We start from the raw sequence: 26,342 nt of genomic DNA on the forward strand, positions 1-26,342 counted from the left end.
CCCCCACCCAATCTCACATTGGCCCCTGTGGTCTACTGGCCCCATTACATGTCTGTGTGATGTGAGGTGCACCTGCTGGCAACAGAACTCCTGAGTCTCCCGCTTGGTTGGTATGGGGAATATCACCATGACAGGCATCTTATGTAGTGTGCTCGGAGTCCTACTCACATTCAGTTACAGCGCCTCCACCCCATCAGGATCTCTGCGGCAGCAGGGGAAGTATCTGATGGGGAACTCCTTCTTGGTGCATCCTTCTGTGGAATAACTTCACTCTCACACAGAAGGGATCTTTTGAACCAGGGCATCTTTATTGGCATCTCCATAGGAAGACTGCCCCTCATAGCGGTCGTGCTTAGCCGCTCATCTTGTTGAGGTACCCCTCTTCAGAAGGTTCCTCCTCTCTTAATAGAGTTGGTTCACCTCTCCCCTAAGGGAGATCACCATCTGTGTCAGGTCCCTGAACACAATGTGTAGTTAGCCTGCACTTGACTCTGACAGCCTTGAACTGCTGCAGACACTCTGGTAGACTAATTCAAAACTCCTTGTTAACAACTAACTTTAGGCAGTTCTGTGTCTTATATAACCTCCAGAAACAGACCCACCTTTGTGTCACTAACAGGGGACACAAAGCATGTTGTCACTTCCTTTGTTACATATGACACCTCACCAGGATTTGAGGGCAAACCTCCATAATTGTTGCTGGCAACCCTGCATACTTACCAGGTTTACTGCCAGCATGACAAAGATATGTACACCATTTTTACACATGGCTACAATTGTAATAAAGCAGCCGCACTGTGCCTGCTTTCAGAAGAAACATCTGTTTTTTGTTGTTGCTGCCAAGCTCCTCCCTCCCTCCCATCAAGCCCGCACTCACCTGACCCATTTTGGCCACGCCCCCATGCCTAAAAAAAGCTCCTTACAGACCGCAGATTGCGGTGAAGTGCCGTGCACGTGCCGCCAGGACGCAAGGCGGGCGCGCCAGCGCATGCAGTGGGACCTTAGCCTAAGGCTGTGTCCATGGTACCTCAGACCACGCGGACGCGCCCACACACTGAGTGGACAGACTGCCTTAAGGCAGTGTTCGTGTACATGCGGCGTGCGGGCGCCGAGGCAGGAGGGGGCACGCGATGCCCAATGAGGGCGAATCAGCTCCGTGACGTCACTAGGAACGCCCCCCCATGGCCGAGTACTATGGAAAGGGAAAGCACCCGCTTTCCCTCAGCCTCCGCGCGTCTCCGCACGGGTTGCGGAACCATGTCCGCAGCCTAAGCCTTTTCCCTAACCACAACAACCCCTAAAGATAACCCCTACTCTGACCACTAAAACCCCTAAAGTTAAACCCTTACCCTATTCCTTTTTTAAACATCTTTATGTGGATTTGGACACGAAGGTCTATATCGACATCTATAGAAAATCGAATTCTCGTAATACATTATTACATGCTGTCAGTTGTCACCATTGCAGTTTATTCAATGGCATTCCTCTTGGACAATTTCTACGATTGCGACGAAATTGTTCCACCACGACCGATTTTGACTCTAGCTCTCTTGAGTTATTTCAAAGATTTAAAAACAGAGGATATAATCCAAAAATACTTAATGAAGCATACCATAATGCAAGCTCACAATTGAGAGAGAACCTGATTGACCCTGATCCCACAAATACTACAACAGAAAAAATAAAGGTGGAATTGATGGTCACAATTTGTATAGATCTTATCAAGATCCTCCCTTCTTTATTACAAGATACAGTAATCAAGCAAACAGTATTACATCTATTGTCACAAAATACTGGCATATTTTGTCCACGGACCACCTTTTGAGGGATATGGTCACAATGGACCCTAAATTAATTTTTTTTTATATCTGAAATGCTGGCTAACATAGTATCACCCAGTATGCCCAAACCTACAGTATTACCAAATCTAATAAAGATTTTTTTCCAATTTTGCTTGGCTGTTTCGCATGTGGCAAATGTAAGATCTGCAAATTTGTTCAAAAAACAAATACATTTGCCAATAAAGAAGGGACACAAATATTTAGTATTTTGTCATTCATAAATTGTAAGACACATTATGTTGCTTATATGCTCATCTGTGGATGTAATTTGAGGTACATAGGTCGTAAAACTAGATCCTTCAAAGAGAGATTATTAGAACACATGAGACCAATATCCAAGAAAGATCAGACACACCCTGTGTCGAAACATTTCAGTACTTGCCAATCTGGTAGTCTGAATAACTTTAAATGTATAGCCATAGAGCACATTAAACCACATTTACAAGGGGGCAAAAAGACTTCTCTATTACATCAAAGAGAGGCCTATTGGATTTTTACTTTAGATACTTTGATATCAAATGGCTTAAACACCCAATGGGTATTTAAAGCATTTTCTACCATTAAAAACTTTATTATCGTTAATATTAGGTTCTTTGATTTCCATTTTATTGTGTCTACTTTGTTTGTTTTTCATTTACAGTATTATTACTAATTGACACCAGCTGTCTATTGTGTTTTTGGGGAGGTATAAATTGTATTTCTTTCCCCCAACTGCACACTCCTTGAGAACGCGCCACAGTGGGCGTGAAACGCGTGGGAAGAGGAGTTTTGTTCAATTTTTTGTCTGCTTTTTATGTAGTTCAATAAATGGATTTTATCTTTTAAAGCTGGTGAGTTTCCACTAATTGTTCTTCTTGGAGCGGCAGTCACATCGATCTTTTTTGCCTGTTACACTTATCCTGATCGATGGATGCCATCGGGGGACACGGAGGTGAGCCTGCATGTGAACAATCAAGCAGACTCACTACAGCAGGAGGAGAGGAAAGGCGTTGTCTCATAGTGAGTGTGTGACTCCACTCCGGAGCATTTTGGAGACACGGGGTGAGGACTGCTAAAGCCTACACGGAGGTACACATTGTAGTGGGGAGTACTCACTCTATATAAGTACCTAATGTTTGCTCCTTTCCTTCATCAAACACCCCCGGCAAGCGTCTCCCCCTGTCTCCCATTACCTGACCCCACATTCCTACAACCCGTCCGGAACTCCGCTATTTATATCATTATTCAATCTTTTAACTATACTTTTCTACTACTATCCTCGAGCTGATATTCGCTTTCTCTTTTTTGCCATTATTTGGAGTCAGGAAGGAATTTATTTTTCCCCTTATGAGATATCATTGGATGATATTTCACTGGGGTTTTTTGCTTGCCTTCCTCTGGATCAGCATACTGTAAATACAAATATAGAAGTATATTGTAAATGTAAATGTATATTGTAAATGTTGCATAGGTTGAACTTGATGAACATACTGAATGTCTTGTTGCAACCTCATCTACTATGTAACACATGTAGTATACAACTAATATTAACCACTCCTGGTGTTTGGTAACAAATGTGTTAAACATCTGGAACTGCAATACATTCACATCCATGTATCAGCCCTCCTGTTGATCCAGACAAATACAGCAGTTTGCTTGATTGACACTACAAAACATGTTCAAAATACTTATCTTCAATTTAGTGAGAAAACATTGGGGTTTTTTTTTAGCTTGATGTTGGCAGTGCCAGTGCCAAATAGTTTAATCCCCCCTTTTGCTGTTACAGTGGATGGTTTTACTATTAATGTTGTTATATACATGTTGCATTGGTGTTCCACTCAGCTCTTATCATCCTGCATTCGTACTCCCTTATAAATTCTTGCTATCAAGCCCTCTAGAATACAGAGCACATATGATCTATACATCCATAACCTCACCTTCCTTTTCTACTGTAGCCTCCAGCATAAAATAGTCTTGATGATGCTGAACTCTTATCAGTACAACCTATCCAAAATGCTGCAATCAAAATAATCTATTTGTCCATATACAATACTGTACATATACAGTACATATTGTATACAGTACATTCAAGTTTCATCCTTTGTCAAACAACAATACTACTGTAGTTTGCTTCTAAATACTGTACTTACTTTTTTTCCTTCTGTCCTTTAGACATAATACTCTGCATCATCATATATTATTCTATCCGCTACACCCAATGTGTGTGCTCCATGTTCTGCATGCTTTCATTCTATTCTCTATAATGTATCTATCTCTCTCGCAAATCTAACACCTTTCTCCATTGTTGTACACTACAATATCTAAGTAGCCTTCTTCCCACTGTTCTTCACCAGCTATCCAACCTAGATAACATGAAATCTCAATTGATGATCAGGTGTGTGTTGGGAATATACTATACTAGTTTGGCACCATCTGACCTGTCTAGATATATACTACTGTACCTGAACTATAGAACAAAAATCAGTACAGTACAATGCAAATAGGGAATTTAATCATTTAAAATGATTTTGTTTTTCATCTCAGGAATCTATTCCTACTTTAGAGATCAGACAGTGTTGCCTAATATTCACTGTTACACAATACATTTACTAAAGAAATATTGTGCAAGGTAACCCAAGAGATTATTTTAAATTGATCTCTCTAATGTACATGGCTTTTTAAACAACTAAATTCCTTGTATCTCACAGTACCCCCTGCAGATTGCTGCAGCAAGTAAGAGGTTATTTGTAAGGTTATGGTTTACTCTTTTGGAAAGCAAACACTTTTTGTTAAGAAATGCAGCACTGATGTGAGCAAAGGGCTATATTGTCGTGTAGAGGAAAAACATGAATAGGCTACAAGCTAACTTCTCTGGGCAGGTAAAATAAGATGAAAAACAAGTATAAATGTATAACAGAACACATTTCCCTTATCTAAGGTTTTTACAATATCATTATTTTCACGTGGATCGGTGTGTGTATGGGTTAATTAGAAATTGGTGTTCAAATCCAATAGACACTTTCATCCAGTATTTTGGGCTTCCCGTTGTTTTAGAATCTCTTTACTATATTATAATATCCCTTGACGTGCCCGCTGTCACTAGAGAGAATTTGGCATACTGATCCCAGTTCCGCTGGGACCTCTGTCATCACTACTTTCCTCATTCCGTGAAGATACACTCGATCTATGTCAACACGGGGATAGCAATTCCCACTAAACATGGCCTACTTTACCCTACTTATTTTCTACTAAATATTGTTTTCCTCTTGAGCTCATTCTTTATCTCCAGCATCTGAATCCCAAACCGCTAATTGCTGCTGACCATATAGGGCCATTCAGAAAAATGGAGATCACAGGCTTACAAAGGTAGAAATACACATCAGACATTTCTTATCCTCATTAGCAGCGACATATTTGTACCAGTGATACATTATTTTTAAGACACATTTTTTAAAATATATTTTTTGTGTATCACCGCGGATTTCTATTTATAGAAGATTTGCAACAAAGTTGCGAAGACTAGTGTGAATGTTATATTAACTGCAAGGCCCATCGTTCATTATCTGCACATTTTAAAATGACTCAGTTCATATGATAAGTGAATAATTCACACAATAAACCAAAATAACTTTTTCAGCTTCTGTTCCAATTAACCTGAGAGTATCCTCTCCGTGAACAAATATTCATCGTTTATGATTACAAATTGCTGATTGTGAGATGTGACATTTTTTTTGTATTATGATCTTTAATAAACATGTTACTCAGCAGGATTTAAACTAAGAAGAATTAACCTCTTGTGGCGCTATAAACCATAGCGCCACAAGAGGTTAATTCTTTTCAGTACCTATACTGGTTGTGATAGCCAGATTGACTTTTTGGACAGCTCATTGGACTCTTTTTGGACTCATGTGCACAGGTTGTTTATCTTGTAGTCACTGTATATTATTGATTGTCATGCGAGCGCTAGTTTTGCACTAATATTTCACTTAGGATTTAAACTAAGACTGACTGTCGGTGGTACAGTTGTTATTTATATTTTACCAATTGTAATTATTATTTTAACCACATATGTAGATTCATACAAAACGGAAACCTATATTTTTATTTAGCTGTCATTTTAATGTTTACGTTATTGTTAATTTGTTGTTAATGTATAGGGCTCAGAAACTCAGTAAGGGACTCGCTTAAATAATGTATCACTATTTCCCACTGTTAACCTTAATGGAGTTTAGTGAATTTGATCGATTTAATACTATTTTAATGATGTCACGTTAAATAGATTAATGGAGATTAGTGGGTCTAGACCGGAGAGTTTATCCAATCTAAAGACAACAAACGTCTAGGTTTTTGGTTATTATCAGGGTGGCATTACCTGCAGGTAATCCAACCCCTGCATGCTCCAAAGAGCTAAGGACACTTAAAACATGCATGTTTGAAAATTAAGAATTATCTAGAAGAATTTTACAAGGCAACCTTCTTTTCCATACAGCGTTTTTCATGGTAGCTTATGTTACAATTATTTAAAAATGTGTACTATAGCTCTGCATGAAGCCATTGCAATCCTTTGTTAAATATAACACACACATGCTAAAAGTTTAAAGACTATTACAACCTAGAGCCTAGAAATTAGCACTAAAGGACAGGTACAAACTGGAGGGAAGCTGGGCACTGTAGCAAAGAAATATTTATTGAGACATAGAATTGGCCAAACAAGGCCGACGTTTTCAGTCTATAACTAGAATTTTGACCTTCATCGGGGCTTAAAGGGCCCTGATGAAGGTCTAGTTTATATAACGTCAGCCTTTTTTGGCTACTTCTATATTTCAATAAATAATGTTTTTTCTATAGTGCCCAGCTTCACTTAAATCTATCCCTCTTACTTTCGTTGGATGTCACTAACTACTGCTTAATTTTTTTTTTTGTTTCAATGTATGAATTTTTGTGAGTGCCTGGTCTTTCCACATTACGTCTCTGAGTACAAGACATAATGACAGCTCAGTGTATTGCTCACTACACCTTGAGTTATGTACAGATGTAGCAAGACATACTGTCCTCCGCGCAGCGGATGAACAGGCAAATGTCCGTGACGCTGGACAGTGTCTTTTGCGATGGAGCTGTGGGGGGTCCATGCTTCTGAATGGGACCCCCCGCAGGGTTAATCCTTCATTGCCATGGTCGCAGAATCGCAGGCACCAAAGACAGTAAGTCTTGCTACATCTGCATTACTCTATGCTCGCACCATAGTGTTTCAATATGACATAGATTTCTTTAATCTCTAAAATCCATACACATTTCTTGATTAATACATGGCATAGAAAAGACTCCAGCACAGTCAAGCAACCTCTTTTCTCATGTGGCAATCAATAATGGCTACGTCAAGGTAATCACTTTGATGTAGCCGTTAGAACACTGGTGGAACACGGAGCCAGTGGAACATATACTGTACTGATTGCATTCAAGTTACAAAGCAATTAATGATTGGTGTGCAAACATACATATGTCTGGAGCCAAGTATGGGATCTTACAGTAAAACTACAAAGATGAAAATGACAACACTGTTAGGAAGGGTCATAAAAATTAAACTTTCAGACAACTTGGTCAGTTAAATAATGTTATTGGTAGTCACAAATATTTTCCCGATCAAGTTACAATTTAAGTTCAGTAAAGAATGGTCTCTATACATAAAAAAAAAGAACATTGCGCCATACCACAAATGTTGTCTGAGGAAAAATTACAAGTCGCCAAAATATCTAATAGGTTGCAAATTTGTTCCAACGTGGAAATAGTATACTGTAGTTGTTTTTATGCATGAGCTTTCACACTTTCTTTACATTTGAGAAATACAACATACAGTGGTGTGAAAAAGAAAGTACACCGTCTTTGAATTTGATGGTTTTACATATCAGGACATAATAACAATCATCTGTTCCTTAGCTGGTCTTAAAATTAGGTAAATACAACCTCAGATGAACAACAACACATGCCATATTACACCATGTCATGATTTATTTAACAAAAATAAAGCCAAAATGGAGAAGCCATATGTGAAAAACCAAGTATATCTTAGAACCACCTTTAGCAACAATAACTTGAAGTAATCATTTTCTGTATGACTTTATCAGTCTCTAACATCGTTGTGGAGGAATTTTGGCCCACTTCTTTACAACGTTGCTTCAGTTCTTTGAGGTTTGTGGGCATTTGTTTATGCACAGCTCTCTTAACATGGACATTGACTGGGCCATTGCAACACTGTATATGAAAAACCATAGAATTCAAAGAGGGTGTACTTTCTTTTTCACACCACTGTATGTTGTGTAATTGCTGAGAGCTTCTCTAATTTTGAAGAATAGACTTTCTGCAATGCGGAAAGCTCTTGCATACAGAAAAAATGCATAATTGTCATGGTAATCCAGTGAGAGACAACACAACCTACATAGAATTGAAAATATCTTTATTTAATATATAAGGCAGGGGTGCGCAAACTTCAGGTGCTGCGCCCCCTTGCCATTTCTCCCCCAGGGTTCATGCCCCCTTACCTGTGTGCCGGCATCAAATGACGCTGCGTTGCCATGGCGATGGTCGTTAAATGACGCCGCGGGGTGATGTGACGTCACTTCACATGACCCCGCGGCATTGCCATGGTGACGTGTCGCCCGAAGTCGGCTGACTCACAGTAAGTGAAATACAGATGCCTCGTGCGGTCCTCCAGTATTTCATTTAAATGCCTTGGGGAAGAGTGTGGGGCCTCTATAACCACTGCACCCCCCTAAAAAATTCTCGCACCCCCCCTGCGGGGCACTCGCTTCAGTTTGTGCACCCCTGGTGTAAAGCATTGATCCATAATTCATGTCAAAACATAAACAGTTTTTCTGCTAAAATGGGAGAGTTAGAAATAAGTCTCCCTGATCTCACACAGTTTGGAATTATGCAAACCATGAAAGACAAGGAAGACTCTTTATAAATAATATTTTAAAAATAATATATTTGTTATATATCTATATATATATATATATATATATATATATATATATATATATATATATATATATATTTATAACATATATATATATATACATATATATATATACATATATATACATATACATATATATATATATATATATATATATATATATACACATATATATACACATACACATATATATATATATATATATATATATATATACACATATATATATACACATACACATATATATATATATATATATATATATATATATATAAAAATAAATATATATATATATATAAAAATATATATATATATATATAGATATATATAAAAAGATTGAGAAGCGCATGCTCCATAGTGTGAAATTGTACCAAAAACAGATTTTAATAAAAAACAGAGACAAATGCTCACACAAGATAAAGGAGTTAAAATCGCAGTGGGTATTAAGTGACAGGATTTCTACCGGACGTCCAACTTGCACAGGTGTTAAGGAAGCGAGGAGGCTCCAAGGCAGATGTCTATCATATTCATGGATCAACGCTACTAAAGTAGTTGGTTTCATGTGCCAAATCACCCAAGCAAATAGGTGGTGTAATGGGGGTTCCCCAGTTGGTATCGCTCAGATCCTTTTCTGTTTGGAGCAAAGGTAGCCACAACGCGATCGGTCATCTCCACAACTTCATAATTCACAGTAGATATGTCCTCCATACTGTATATATCTTTTTTAAACTTGCCTTGGTTATTTCAAAACTCACTACCGGGGCTATTGCAAAATAAATAGACATTTGTTTTAGTTCTTTTGGTGCTGTTTTATTACACTAATATAAAACATGCTTTTCCATCAGGAAAAAAAATGTTTCAATCATGAAACCAACCATGTTAATATGTCAATTGCATCAGCACTGTTCTACGTTTGCAGACTAATATAAATTAAATGTATTACAGGTGCGCCGATGAGTATTCTAAAACTTGCCTTAAACGTGCCTTGGAAAATCTGGGGCTATCACCAATAAGACCCAGGTACATGCTGGGTACATTTCAGTGACATTTCTGCAGACAGACTAATGGCCCATCGGATTAACACAGCAGGGGTCCCTGGCAGTCCCATTCAGTTTGAATAGGACTGCCAGAGACCCCCGCTGTTAATCCGATGGGCCAGTAGTCTGTCTGCAGAAATGTTACTGAAATGTTGCAGCATGTACCCAGCATTTACCCGGCATGTACCTGGGTCTTCTTGGTGATTGCCCCAGGTTTGTTTTAGAATACTCGTCTGCACTACAGTATCTGTCTAGTTCCAGTGTGCATTTATTTTGGAGTTAAAAACTCAAGTCTCTCACCAGAAGCTGGCCAACTGGAAATGTATATTTTACCACCTGAAATGTAATAATGCAATGCTCTAATTATTTATATTTATTATTTTAGGATACAGCTGGACAGGAAAGATATCGCACAATTACCACAGCTTATTACCGAGGTGCCATGGGTTTTATTTTAATGTATGACATCACCAATGAGGAGTCGTTCAATGCAGTGCAGGACTGGTAAGTAGAGAAAGTTAAGGAAATACATATTTTCCCTGTTAGTTTGTCTCCACGTGCAAGGTTGATCATTTAATTTCTTCATACAAATGTAGCCAACATTATTGCAACGTTTGGCACATAGTAGCGGGATATACAGAACACGCCAGCATGAGTAGAAGCCATTGATTTAAATTTGAATTAGCAGCGTGTGAGAAGGAGGCGGGGCTATTGCATCATTTCCCCTGTGGGAGCGCGCCGGAAACGTTGCAATAACATTGGCTACTGTACATCTGTATTTCTCTGTTCTTCCAGTGTGTATATTATTGAAGCAGCAAAACATTTACATATTAAAGAATCCTGACTAAAGATCAGCAAGGTTCCTTTGGCTAATGATAATTTACTAGTAATGCATTGTTTTTTTTCTGATGGGATAATATTTTGTTGTGCAATAGGTTTAATAGTTTGTAGTTATTTCTGAAGAACTATGACAGCAAATGTCACTTTCCTGTCTCCGCACACTAAAACATCGCTGCTCTTTTTTCTCCTTCCACTTGAGCTATCTTTTAGATCTGTGGCAGTGGAGAAAATGTATAGTTAACTCATCTAAAAAAAAAAAAAAACACCCGAGTATTGTTTTTTAGCCTTGTTTTGTAAACATTCAGCGTGGGTATGTGCTTGGCATGTCTTTTGATGTGCTTACGTTTAAATGGCACATGGTACATATTTAAATAAGAGAGGGAAAAAAATCATTTATTAGCATAGTACAAAGTTATAGTTAAGGTAAATTCTTTTTTTTCTGGTTGACAGACCAACATGAGAGTTATTCATATTTGTATATTTCCGTGCACAGAGCTGTGGGACCTTTTACAGACCCCCACAGTATAAGGAAGAGACCTCTAAGGGTTTTAAAGCTCTGCATTTTGTCTCTGAAGAATTACTCCTTGTTTGCTCTAAACCGCGCGAAGAGTGTAAATGCAAATCACACACAATAATGTCTCAAACAATATATCAAACTAGAGTTCTCCAAATATGTGTTGCCCTCTTTCCTAATGACATAGAAAGACTACAAGTGCTGTGTATACCTGCTGGCTCAGCGAGATCTGGGCCTCCGCTAGCTGGGAGCCTGGGGCAACAATATGTAATTGGCAGCGCCTCCACTTGCCTAGGATCCCCAATTTGTAAGATTCCCCTGAACAAGAATAATGATAATAATCCACAATGTGGTAACGGTTTACTATAAGTTAATGAAAAACATGAACATACACACATAGGTATATATAACCACCATGCAAGCAGATATGGCAATGCAATAATATGACACCTGTGGCTTTGCCACCTCCACCCTGGAGTAATGTCCCTATCCCATCGCCGTGTGTACCCCACACCGTGTCCAACGTACTGGACCAGTCCCTTGGTTACTCAGCCCTCAGTGTCCCCAAAGAACCCTCCCCCAACGCGGGATCAGCGCCTGCAGGTACCAGTGTTAGTGCACTTATTATAATACCTTCCGACCGCTCCAGCAGCCGGTAACTGTACTTCGCAAAGGATCCTCCATCCCACGTAGTCTCCCACGAGTCTTTACTTGAGTCCAGCAGCTTGCTCCCAAACCACCAATCGCTCAGCAGCGCAAGAAGACACTGTGTCCCTGTCTGCTAATCTCAGTAAAGGGTAGGCTGTCCCTGTCTGTGGCCGTTCCCTGCAGTACCACAAGCTAGTGGTGACACAGGTCCTGCACTGGGGCCTAAGGGGAATCTCTGGCCTATGCAGTCACTGGGGCACACTGGCTAGCGTGGTCTCTCCACCAGCTTCCCTTTCCTGCCTCTCCGCAATCCGCACATTCTATTGGCTCCTGAGCCCCCTGTGACCTTACTGAGGCTCATGGGAGTTGTAGTCCCAGCTCAGAGCCTCCTACCTATTGGCCAGCCTTTCGCGCGCTTACCCTGCAGACACGCGATCTTCCAGGAGCTCCCCGCAGCACATATACACTGCGCATGCGCAACAATCCAACATGGCGGTGCCCTGTACTTGTCGGGCCGCCGCGGAGCCTCTGAAGCACCCGAACGCTGCCTGCTCGACCCCCACCTTCCTAGAGTGCCAGCGGTCCTGCCGCTTGTCCCTGCCATCACCCGCAGCGGAGGTACAAAAGGAGAAAGGCCAGGGAACACCACTACATATGCGATGCAACATTTTTCATGATTTTCTGCTTAGCTACACATTTGTAGTGAAAGTTCACATTGTAAAAAAAAACTTTATGAAAAAATTCATTGCAATTTACTCAGACTGCATTTTTAAAGAGAGTCCTGTACATTACCTGTTTCTTCTAAAACTGAGAAACACGTCTTTCCAAGCACTGTAGGAAGATCAGACACTAACTCTTGGCATGAAAACGCAACATTCCTAAAAGTATTTATTTAGGAGGCTCACAATTGCTCCCTCCAGCTGGTCCTTCAGCAGGACCCCCTGCCATGCCCCCCCCTTCTCCTAGGCTGCGGGTAGGCCCACTTGGTTCCATGCCTTCCTCTTCAGTCATCTCTGGGCTCCCCCTCTCTTCTGGCCCTCCCTTTCCCCTGGACAAAACCTAATTTTCCCACTCCCCAGGGGGCTCATGCTTATTCCCCCTCAAGCCTATGCAGTGTTTCCAGGTCCGCTAGTTTCCTGCCCAATTGGGCTATTTTGAGATCCAGTTCCGCGGGAAATGTTAGCTTGTTGCGGGTTGCGTTTTTTGGGCTACTTTAATTTTCAGCCGCTAATTTTTGGGCAACTATCACGATGTCACCTGTATAAAAAAACTTGACAGCTATAGTGACACCCAGTGGCCACTGTGAACATTTCAGTGAAGTGTACCAATACACTAACCATACAGTACATCTCCCTACCTTCCCCCTCCAAGAACTCCGTTCTGTATCCTACACAGACACAGTTAGATTGTCGGAGGAGTGCTTCTCCGCATGGGGTCTGCACAGCTGTCGACAATCTAACTCTCTCACCTTCGCGGCGCAGCATCTGGAGGGTCTGGGGGGGGGGTGTGTGTGGAAGAAGCCGACTGGTCAAGCGTGCTGTGGAGGGGAACACAGGGCACAGACAGTCACAGCAGGACAGGAGGAATCAGTTCATTTCAATAACTTTCCCGCAGCTGCCTGCAGCTGTTCAGTTCCCCGAGTCCGACTGAGACCACTCTTCAGATTAACAGGTGAGTTCCCTCTTTCCTGTCTCCCCTCCTGGCTTGATAAACAGCCGGCACCCCCCCCCCCTCATCCCCCCACACTCCACTCAACTGATTTTGGTAGCGCTCGCTGGTTCACTCTATCCTGTCTCACCTCCTCCTGGCTCCCGTATAGGTGGAGGTGGGGGTGGGTGTTTGTGTGTGTGTGTATGTATATACTAGTAGCATTATGCAACTGTGTACCGGTTTACAACTTAAATACTATGATCATTTGTCTTAGACGTCTATAAGGTTGGTTATGAATATACTTATCACCACCTTAGACGCTTATTCTACATTACTCTGCTATATTTATAGAGGTTACCTATGCCTGTTGCTACAATTTATATGGTTATATATATGCCTTAAGTTTTTGGCATTTATATTTACACCTATTTCTTTGACATTGGCAACATTAGGCCTCTCCGCATGCGCGCCATGTGTGATGAGTGCAGGAGGCCTCTGCCCATGTGCGCCGTGTGCTGGAGGCCTCTCTGCATGCACGGCGTGAGCGCTGGAGGCCTCTGCACATGCACAGCATGCGCACCGATCACTGGAGGCCTCTGTGCCTCCATTCCATGTATGCTGGAGGCCTCTGTGCATGCATGGCATGTGCGCTGAGCGCTGGAGGCCTCTGCACATGCATGCCGAGCGCTGGAGGCTTCTGCACATGCACCCCAATGCACGCGGGAGGCCTCGGCATATGCACGCCGAGCATGGGAAGCCTCTGTGCATGCGTGCCGAGCTGCCAGCACTGACGTCACCGACGGTCTCCTCAGCCAGCAGACAAGCTATTAGAGAGGGATTAGAGAGGGTTGGATATCCTTACAATGCAGAGAGAGGGCAACAGCCGGCAGGGGGGCGCAGGGAAATAAGAATGCGCTCCCCGGCCTTAATAAATGGGAGTCACTGTCAGAAGGATATTGTATGTAGAGCCTGACTTTATATCTCTTATTGAGGAATTCTGTTCCTGTTACGTTTTTTGTCTATTGTGTAGGCCACATATGCAGACTTGTCCTCACTGATGTTTTTTCCCCCATTTTTTCTGTGCTGTGCTATTGGACATTATTGCTATTAGAGAATTTGTAGATTTATTTGGACAATTAGATTTGATATTTCATTTTAATTTATTAATTTCGTTTGGCTTAGAATATTTACATATATATATATATATATATAATACTGAGTTAAGTTATGGTGAGTAAAAAAAGTGACAAAAACCCTCCACAGGAAAGCAAATATGCAAATACAACTATCCCATAGCCTCTCATGCATACCCAGTTAAAATCAACCCCACACTGATGAGACCCATCAAGGTCGAAACAGCTGTCTGTGGGTGGTTTTCTGGGTATGCACCTTAACCCTGGCTGTGCTCAAAGCTGTGACCATGCAGCAAGCTTAAGCCTATAGGGAACCATGTTAAAAAATGGTTTTTGAGGCAAAAAGTGACACTGTGTGCTCATTTGCATGTCATTTCCCAGAATACCTTGCTGCAGTGGAAGTGCTGTATGCTGGGTGATGATGGGGAAAGGCGGGGTTGCAGACCTGTCTAAGACATGCAGATGAGCATACAGTTGTATTTGCATATATATATACTTTGTTTCTTTTTCTTCTTTGTTTTAGATCTTTTAAAATATCTCTATGTAGCACTTTGAAAATTAAATTAGCTCTAATTATCATTTAAACAACTTGCTTAAGTATGTGTTGTCCTGAAAACCTGAAATTGTATTTCCTTTGAAGGACAACTTGAGGAGCTCTACCATGACCATACAGATGCAGCCACCAAGATTCGACCATTTCTCGACAACATTTTGTGAGATTTGGACAAGATAACTCACGAGGTGGGCCGCAGCAGACAAATGGCCCATCGGATTAACACAGCTGGGGTCACTGCTATGTGAATCCTACCAGGTTCCAGCTGTCTGTAAGAGATGCGCAGTAAGAGAGAGACAGAATCAGTCACTCTACCTGTGCTCCTCTAACAGACGATCACTGGGGTTTTATTTAATTTTAATTTTACAGTATTGTAGCAGGGGGTCCCCAGAGCGAAACCGCAGGGCCCCTACTTCTGGAGTTACAGGCCCCATCATAGGGTGCCGGTATCCCATGATTGGATTTAAGCAAACCAGAGGGATTACGGCACCCCATAACGGGGCCTGTAACTTGGGAAGCAGGGGGTCCCAGAACCTGAAATCAATGTGATTCAGCTCCGGAGACCCTCTACTACAATACTGTAATATTAAAATAAAATAAAAGCAGCTTCATTACCTTAGCGGCTAACCGCTAAGGCAATGAAGAGGTTAAGGTAGACTACCCGGTTTATTGGGGGCAGAGGTGGTGAGTGAAGGGGGTAATAGCCCCAGGGTGGGTGGTTAGGCCTCTTGGTTGGGCAGTGAGAGGGGTTAACCCCTTCATTACCTTAGCAGTAGTAACCGCTCCCACTGCCCCCCTGAGAGGCCTAACATCCCATCCTGGGGCAATTACCCCCTTCACTCAATCCCTCTACCCCCAATAAACATTACAATACAAGACATCACTAAAATACATTGACCACCCCCCCCCCCCCTCCATACAGTACAGTAATGGGCAAAATCCTGTTATACATATCTGGTTAATAGCTCATTTGCCAATAAACAAACATAAAACATAACCAAAACATTAACCAGCCAGCATATACAGTAGTAAAAAGTTCTACTTACCCCTTCCAGGATGAAGGCCATCCTCGTCCTCCTCTTCTTCAGTGGGCACCAACAATTTAAAAAAAAATGATTACTGGACACTAACCTTTTAATCACCGTAGCGGTTATTAACCACTAAGGTAATTAAGGGGTTAACCCCCTCCCACTACACACCCTGGAGACCTAACCACCCTCCCCAGGGCACCTACCCCTACCTCCTCTACCCATTGATTGGCACAGTGGCACACTATGCCAGTCAATATGCAGCCTGCCTGCAAATCCCTAAAACAAGCATCAAATTTCAAAGACATTCAATTTTAAACAAAAAAATGCCAATCTACCCATTGATTGGTACAGTGGCACACCAATGCCCTATAGGCATGAGCTGCCAGTATGCCAGTCAATTTGAAACCTGTCAATCTCAAAAACAAGCCTCAAATTAAAACCACATTCAATTTCCATTTAAAAAATGCCAATAAACCAATTGATTGGCCCAGTGGCATACCCATGCCCTATGGGCATGAGCTGCCACTATGCCATCCAATATGCAGCCTGCCAATCTAAAAAAACAAGCAATTACAATAAAAAATGCCAATCTACCCATTGATTGGCACAGTGGCACACCAATGCCCTACGCCATGAGCTGCCACTATGCCAGTCACTATGCAACCTTCGAATCTCAAAAGCAAGCCACAAATTACTCTCCAGGGAGAAACTTTGGTAGTTTTAGGTAGCTAGATTGAGGTTTGAATGACAGCTGGGGTTTAACGTCTGGTGATTCTTAGCACCCTCTGCCTTTATGCCTTTATTTTGAATGCTGTTTATCCCAGCGGCTAAACTCACTGATCAGTTGGCCTCTGGAGAATGAAGGCCATTACTGTTCAGGCTGTTTCGTATATATTGTAGGGGTTGAGGCCTTACTTGCCATGCTTGCCTCAATTGCATATTGGCAAGTACATTTACCACTTTAGCCTGCTATACTGTATTGTTCAAGCTTTTATACAGTAGCATGGTTGAATCTGCCAGGACACGTGTCATTATACATCTTCTTTAACACCCGTTGCCATGTTGAGGCAGTGAGATAAGTGTTTGAGGGAAGTATACATACATAGTATATATTAAAATAATATACATATTTGAAAATAAAATAGTAACGTGTCCCTGTGACAGAGAAAGACATCCTGCCCCTTCGGTCTCTCTCTAAGCCAGGTCTGAGTTCCCAGAGCATAATACCTACTGTAGAACTGAAGAGCTAATTTCTGCGTTCCAGGTGCACTGGATTAATTAACCAGGCTGCTAGCCCTATATCAGGGCTGAGACAGAGCGTTTAGCAGGCTGCTGGAAAAGGTGTGACTTAAACCTGTTACTCTGCTAATTCTACTAGAAAACCTGTTACACTTGGGATGCCTCCCTCTCTCCCTCGAGCAAAACCCATATTTCAGGGTCTGGAACTTCTGGGCAAATCGAATGTCACAACATTCTCATGGGAAAATGATGGCGGTTTCAGGAGCATTCACCCACATTTTTAACTGTCCAAACCACCTAGAAATATCTTTCTGCGAATGGTATTTTGTAAAAAAAAAAAGAAAAAAAAAAGTGAATAATTTGCGGCTTGCATTTTGACACATTTACCCATCTCTATTCACAAGCCCAGCTATATATTTTTTTTCATATAACTTTACTGTCTGGAGATATTTACCCCTACAGTATATCAGACATTTGACCCAGTCCTGACATGCAAATAAGAATTCTATCATTAATGCATTTTTCATTTCAATTGAATTAGGTGAAAAAATTACAAATGTATCACTCTGCAGTGTTACATTTTGACAAACAAAAAGCCCATTTATCAAAGGCCATTGAATTTGGCCATGTGTCTTATTGTATAGAGTTTAATTTCAGGCATCCACTACTTCACTACATTTCCAAATGCACAATGCTCCGTCAAGTCCTACATATAGATGCAGCGGTTATCCGATCCTATACCGAATTGGTTTTCGAGATTTCACCGAAATTCTCTCAAAATTTGCCGCTGCAGACTAATGGCCCAATGGATTAACACAGCAGGGGTCCCTGCGTTTGAATGGGACTCGCGCTGTGTTAATCCTACCAGAGTCTAACTGCCCGCCTCTAACAGGCGATCGCGGGGCTTTTATTTAAATTCTAACTACATTATTGTAGCAGGGGTCACTGGAGCTGAACCCCATTATTTCAGCCTCGGGTACCCCCTACTTCCTGAGATACAGGCCCCATTATGGGGTGCCGGTATCCCCGCCATGTAAAAATCCTGTGCGTCATGTGACGTGGGATTTTCAAATTGAAGGAGATACCGGCACCTCATAACTGGGCCTGTATCTCATCTCGGGAAGTAGGAGGTTCCCGAGGCTGAAATCAATGCGGTTCAGCTCAGAAGACCCCTTGCTCCCACACACTAGTATCAAACACCCCCCTTTCCCCCTAATAAAAAATCATTACCTTAGCGGATAGCAGCTAAGGTAATGAAGCTGCTTATTTTTATTCATAGTGCGCGTGAGCAGGGGGTCTCCTGAGTTGAACAAAGTTGATTTCAACCTCGGGGACCCCCTACTTCTCGAGATACAGACCCCTGGTATGCGGGGAGAAGGGTGTGAAGGAGATACCAGCACCCCATAATGGGGCCTGTATCTCAGGAAGTACGGTGTCCCAGAGGCCGAAATCAACTTTGTTTAGCCCAGGAGACCCCCTGCTCACACACACACTATAAATAAAAATAAAATGTAAGCAGCTTCATTACCTTAGCGGCTAGCCGCTAAGGCAATGAAAGGGTTAAAGCAGAATAGCAGGTTTATTGGGGCAGAGGGGATGAGTGAAGGCGGTACTTTACCCTTCACTCGCCCCCCTTGCCCCCAATAAACATTACAATATCTACTGTACTACCCACCAATACACAACCCACCCCCTGTGCACCCAAATAAAAATATTTAAAAAAAATCTGTAGAGGATTGATACCAGATGCCGCAGGGTCCTCGGGTGGTTCCCACGGGTGTCCGGGGCCCTCCAGGTGGTCTCCCTGCGGGTGTCCGGGGGCCCCAAGGAGGTCCTTGGGTGGTCCCCGCGGGTGTCTAGGGGTCCTCTGGTTGTTCCCACGGGTGTCCGGGGGCCTCCACAGGGTCCCCGTGGATGTCTGGGGGTCCTCGGGTGATTCCCATGGGTGTATGGGGGCTTCCACGGGGTGTCCGGGTGTCCTCGGGTGGTTCCTGGGGGTGTCAGGGCACCTCCAGGTGGTATAGTGCATGATTCACCCAGGTAAATGATAGGATAACGGAGGCTGCAGCTGTACTTATTTTTGATATTCATATTATAATTTTTGGGGGGCGTCAACATTTTTGTGATAAAAAGTAGTACAAACCTTCATAAACTGTGTATCTTATGTATGAAGGTCGTTATGTCATTGATTAAAATTTAGTTTGACGAATTGCATCATGTTGAATACCTTATTGATACAATTGAAATTACATTTTTGACGCTTAATACAAATACCCGATTATGTGCTGCGTACTGCGCACTATACTGTTATTGTGAAGCACTTTGAGTCCCGTTGGGAGAAAAGCGCTATATGAAATAAAGTTATTATTATTTAGTATTATTATCTTTACCTGTCTTGTGCGACGTTAGATAAAATAATATTGCAAAGCAACAAACTCATAAAAACTCATAAAAACTAATGGGAAAATCAATGAAAAACAATTACAGAAAGGATAGATTTGCTCTTTGTTTTTTTCTTCAAGCTATTATATTTCATCAAATATTTTTCACCGCAGTATTATTAGTGATGTGTTCTATTATTAACACACATCAAGTGGAATATGATTAAAAAAATGAAGAAAAAAAACCCAGATATGAATCAATTAAAGGCACTGAACAGCCTACTAAGCTTCATCTATATATCTATATCTATATCTATATCTATATCTATATCTATATCTATATCTATATATATATATATATATATATATATATATCTGTACCGTGTTAGACAAGCTTAATAATCAAAAACGAATAGACAATACAGTTCTGTGGCTAAGGAAATGCTTTTATTGTGTGAGCTTTCAAGATACACTGATCGCTTCTTTTTACTTTAAAACAGTGCATCTTGGAATGTATGTTGACAGAAGCCTATACTGCACAGGGGAGAGGGATAAGCTTCAGTCACAGATACATTCCAAGATGCACAGCTATTTCTTTTATTTATATATGCAGACCTGTCTAAGACATGCAAATGAGCATACAGTAATTATTCCATTTGCTATATGCTTTACGGTGGAGGTTTTTTGTCAATTGTTTACCCACCATAACTTAAATAATGTGTGGTGGATGCCTGTCCAAAGCTTCAAATTGCAAAGCCAGTATAACCCGACTCACACTGATGAGACCCAAAAGGTTGAAACAGTGGTCTGTGGGTAGGTTTACTGGCTATGCCCAGGCTGTGCTGAAAAACTGTGCAATGCAGCAAGCATAAGCTTATAGGGATCCATGCCAAAATGGATTTGAAGCAAAAGGTGGCACTGTGTGCTCATTTGCATGTCATTTCCCAGAATCCCTTGCTGCAGTGAATCACTGTGTGCTGGGCAATAATTGTGAAAGGCAGGGTTGCAGACCTGTCTAAGACATGCAAATGAGCACATCGTAATATTTCCATTTGATATATATATATAGATATAGATAGATAGATAAGAACAGAATGTGCACGCCCCATAGCGTATAAAAACAGGAAAGTATCAAAATAGCATTTGTTAATCAATTATATCAATGCTGTGCTGGAACAAGTGTTATTATTACATCTTTTTGTTCATAACTACGAATTTTGACATTGTAAGGATCAGTTTCTATGATGGGTTTGCATGCCTCTAATTATTGAAAATCAACACATCTACAGTATAAATTAATTGCATTTTGCCCGATTGGCTGTTTTGTGCTCACATGCTATGTAGCCCCTGAGCATTATGGGGAATGTAGTTTTCCTGTGGACCTCTATTTTTAATGTCTGCCACTTCCCTATCACCTGCGCATGCGTGCGCCTGTAATGGCCATGCGGCTCCTCCTGCACATGCGCAAATTTAAAGATGGCCTCCACCTGTACTGAGGAGCTCCGGTGACCGGATCGCTGGTCCAGCCCCCACCACATCTCCCGGCATACCGGGCATCTGTCCACACCCTCCAGAGGCACCCACAGCCGCCGCGGAGGTAAGGGAGGGGGCAATGGGACCAAGGGGAGCCCTAAGCGGGACCTGGGCTATACTTACGTATATATATATATATATATATATATATATATATATATATATATATATACACATATATGTGTTGAGCAACATAGGTGAAAGTGAAAGTTACTCTTTTGTTCGAGTCAATAAATGTCACCTTTTTGCATATAGGAGTATCTGTCCTCTTCCTTTTTCTGCATCTTTTTGGACAGTATGCACCCTCCCTTGACCTTCATTTGTTTATTTTGTTTTGTGCGTAAATGCTCTAAACACTATCATAAAAAATTATTGGGACCACTACAGCACAACTTTTCATTTAAAATAGACAATTATGAGGACAAGTAAGAGAAAGGGTTTTTCCACAGAAAAGACAAAGCGAGTGCGGCTGATCCAAACATTTCTAATACACAGTGAATAAGTAGGTCAGCATTTAGCATCTTCTATTAAATATAAAAGAGGAACCTGTTTCCAAGGTAACCAGGCACATACATTCCCAGACACCACGGTGCTTCTAACTCTTTCCCTATTTTGAATTCCCTATCGATCTGAAACTTTGTATTTAGTCATCACACCTCCATTTTTCCGAGCTCTTCCCAGTAACGGGAACCCAGAACACGTGAATGTAACAGCTATTTATAAATGCTGTCTTCTGGTAGAGCCTCTCTAGAAATGATAGTGTGTCACCATAATGAAAGAATAGGAAGCACGCCTTCCAAAAAGCACTTCCAAGAAATGTGTATGTATGTATATATATGTATATGTATGTATATATATGTATATGTATGTATATTGGGACAAACAGCTTACTCCGGGGCTCCGCCGTTTGTCCGGGACTGATAGAACACAGTCTTTTAGGGTAGGTTAAATGATGAGGCGTCACGTACTGTTCCTTTAAACAGGCTATGCCTGGTTTATTCAGTCCCAGGCACTGAGACTGCCACAGTGCATACAACAGAAACACATCAAAACAAAAAGCTGCTCACCTGAGCGATAACTTAACTTAGATTTTCCCTAACTCAGGGTGGAAGTGGCTTTTCCACTTCCAACAACAAAACAAGGTACTTTTCAGTTTTAGACAAAACTGTTACTTCGTTATGGTCCGCTATTAAACTCTGGGCGCTATTCTGAGAGGAGGACCACATTTTTAGAAAATGGGGAAAGTCGGTCCCTATTAACACATCATGTGCCACTTTGAAATCTAAAGAACCAAACTCTGTTTAAAAAAAAACATCAACAGTGTAATATTCATGATTATCCCCATGTATACAACAAATTGCCACTCTTTGTGAACTGTTTACCTGTTTCTTCTTAATAGGCAACAGGTATTCGGACACTAGTGTGACCATGCTCCCAGAGTCAAGGAGTGCCCGTACCCTCTTACCATTAACCTTTACAAATGCCCACAGATGGTTATTCAAGGGGTCCTCTGGGCTAGGGCCCATACATTGGGACCACAGCGAATAAGGTTCAACGCTGTTGCATTGCATGGGTTCAGCATTTAGTGGGCAGACTTTCGCGGTGTGGCCCCTCTCATAACAATTTACACATTTAGGTACATAGTCTGTGTCCCACTAAAAGCCTTTTTTCGGCTCCCCATGTTGGCTGTTGCCCTTAGTGTGCGAGCCACTGTTGCTGGTGCTGTGTGAAGGCGGACGTCGCTCTTCAGCCCCCCTTAACCCTGGTACCCTTTTACCGTCTCTGGAAGAGTCCTGGAACCTTGGGTAGCGGGGTTGCTTCACGACTATGGGTTGCGGGTGCTCTTCTGCTGCATTGTACCTTTCTACGAGGGCCACAAGCTCATTTGCATTGTGGGGGTCACTCTGACTGACCCAACGGCGTAGGGCAGAGGGAAGTTTCCTCAAAAACTAGTCCATGACCAACCGTTCCACGATGTGGCTTGCTGAGTTGATCTCGGGTTGTAGCCACTTCCGAGCGAGGTGGATGAGGTCATACATCTGGCTTCGGGTGGCTTTATCCGACGTGGAGGACCATGCATGGAATATTTGGGCACGAACAGCCGTGGTTACGCCGAGGCGGGCGAGGATCTCGAACTTCAATTTTGCATAGACGTTAGCTTCGGCTGGCTCTAGGTCAAAGTAAGCCTTCTGGGATTCGATTCTTAGGAAGGGTGCGATTAGACTGGCCCACTCAGCTTCTGGCCATCCCTCTCTCTGTGCCGTGCGTTCAAACGTGAGAAGATAGGTTTCCACATCATCCGAGGGCCCCATCTTCTGGAGGTAGTGGCTTGCCCTGGTCATTTTCGGGACTGGGGCTGCCTCTGCCAGTGGAAGGTTCCTGATAGTCCCCCTCAGGATCTCGAGTTCCTGCTGTAAGGCCTGGGCGAACCGTTGTTGCTCCTCTCTCAGCAAGCGGTTTGTCTCTTGCTGGTTTGCATTCGCGATTTGCAGTGCTGCAGTCGCCTCTTGCTGGGCTATTAACAGCTGGTGCTGGGTTGCATTTGCCTCTTGCAGGGCTGCATTCGTCTGTTGCTGGTTTGCATTCGCCTCTTGCAGGGCTGCATTCGTCTGTTGCTGGTTTGCATTAGTCTCTTGCTGGTTTGCATTAGTCTTTTGCTGGGCTATGAACAGCTGTTGCTGGGTTTCATTTGCGTCTTTCTGGACAGCGACATTGCGTACCAGCGCACTCACCACGTCTTCCATTTTGTTAGGAGAGAGAAAAAAAACGCCCTTTTTTTTTTTCAAAGTTCTTTAACCCGCAGACCTTTTAGTGTTCTGCCCGCATTCTCCACCATATGTGACAAACAGCTTACTCCGGGGCTCCGCCGTTTGTCCGGGACTGATAGAACACGGTCTTTTAGGGTAGGTTAAATGATGAGGCGTCACGTACTGTTCCTTTAAACAGGCTATGCCTGGTTTATTCAGTCCCAGGCACTGAGACTGCCACAGTGCATACAACAGAAACACATCAAAACAAAAAGCTGCTCACCTGAGCAATAACTTAACTTAGATTTTCCCTAACTCAGGGTGGAAGTGGCTTTTCCACTTCCAACAACAAAACAAGGTACTTTTCAGTTTTAGACAAAAAGGAACAGAAACATTTAACCTGTTTGGGGAGAGGCTTTTCCCCTCTCTGCTTCCAGCAGCCTTCCTGTCTCCAGGCTCTTGGGGAGGGGGGAGAGGAAACAGGAAATCAGTCTTACATACCTGATTTCTAATTAGCATGACAGGTGACACAAATCAGGCAGCAGACAAACTCTGGTCTGGATCTCTCATCCCTCAGTTCCAGCGCTTGCCAAACTGTGGGATGGAGTGCATTTATTATGAGGCTGCACTTCCAGCCTAAACAGGATAGAAACTGTTCATTATCCTGGGAGCCCTATATATGGAATTTATTACCATCCCCTGGTTTCTGTCACAATATATACATATACATATACATATATATATACATATACATATACATACATATACATATATATATACATACATACACATTTCTTGGAAGTGCTTTTTGGAAGGCGTGCTTCCTATTCTTTCATTATGGTGACAGACTATCATTTCTAGAGAGGCTCTACGAGAAGACAGCATTTATAAATAGCTGTTACATTCACGTGTTCTGGGTTCCCTGTTACTGGGAAGAGCTCGGAAATATGGAGGTGTGATGACTAAATACAAAGTTTCAGATATTTATATATATTTTTTTGTAACTTGTATTTAATTTTTTCAAAATGTTGAAAGGGAGGTAGGGGAGGGGTACAGAAAAGAAAAAGTGGGTGGGGGACCAGGGTTACATCCATCAAGACTCACACAGGGAGCACACACAACTACAATGTAACATATATTCCTAACTCTGTAGGGCATATATCGTTTGTCAGATTCTACTGTCGGTGTTTAGGTAGGGTATTGTGTCAGGTAAGTCACCCATGGATCCCAGATCATTATGAACCTGTCAAGTATTAAACTACTGAGTTTCTCCATAGTCATTATGTAATTTACTTTATATTTGACTGCTATGTGGGGTGGGGGTCTGCTTGTTTCCAATGTTTTGCGATCATGGTTTTAGCTGCTGATAGGATGTGTGTTACCAGGATGTCCATATTCCTCTCCAGATCCTCCACTGGTTTTAAGAGTAGTACTGATGCCACCAAGGTAGATCCATTCCCAGAACCCTTTTTTCTAACCTTCTGATCTTTCCCCAGAATGTTGAGGTCTTAGGGCATGGCCACCAAATATGCTTAAATGTACCTATGTGGCCACAATTGAGCCAACATAGGGGGGAGGTTAATGGGAAAAAGGAGCGTTGGCGGTCCGGGGTGTAATACCATCTATGCAATATTTTGAGGTTGGTTTCCCTGACCACTGAGCATCTGTAAGCTCTGGATATCCTATCATAGATATCCTCCCAGTCCTCTCATCTATGGGGCCACCTGTATAATTTTCCCAATCTGCTGTATTTTTATCTACCGCCCCACTATTTTGTTGAACTAGTATTTGGTAGAGTTGGGCGATCGTTCCTTTGTGGTAAGCCCCTATATACTTTTGCGGACTGTGGCACTTTTTTTATGGATCAATGTATGTTTTCTTTTGTTTGTGTACAATATTATTCTATGTATTGAAATATAGATAAAGGAATAAAAAGCTATACGGCAAAAAAAAAACAACAAGCCAGTAGACAAACATGTTTTGATATTTTCTAGGCAGACAAACCCCATTTTGTCAAATGAACCCTTCTCAATAGAGATCCAAGATGCAGCGTTTTAGAAGAAATTTCCTTTGGTTTTGACAAGTTTATGAGATGGGACAAAGAGAAGAAAGATAAAACCTTTTCACAAAGCAGCAGACTGTCTGCTCCATTAAAAAAACATGTGTCCTCTTTGTGTTTTATTTTGTACTTGGGCAATAATGATTATTTTCATGACCTGTATAATGTTTCTTCATGTTTTCCT

General features: G+C 41.9%; 1 protein-coding gene across 1 annotated transcript in view; it reads left to right on the forward strand.

Annotated features, from left to right (window-relative positions):
- Nucleotides 1-26,342, forward strand: part of RAB3C (RAB3C, member RAS oncogene family) — a 198,582-nt gene that overhangs the window by 142,933 nt on the left and 29,307 nt on the right. The window contains exon 3 of the mRNA XM_075589568.1: nt 10,216-10,334. Coding sequence (XP_075445683.1) covers nt 10,216-10,334 — 119 coding nt within the window. The remainder of the gene's footprint in view (nt 1-10,215; nt 10,335-26,342) is intronic.

Source organism: Ascaphus truei, chromosome 1 (genome assembly GCF_040206685.1).
Source record: "Ascaphus truei isolate aAscTru1 chromosome 1, aAscTru1.hap1, whole genome shotgun sequence".
Classification (NCBI taxonomy): Eukaryota; Metazoa; Chordata; class Amphibia; order Anura; family Ascaphidae; genus Ascaphus; species Ascaphus truei.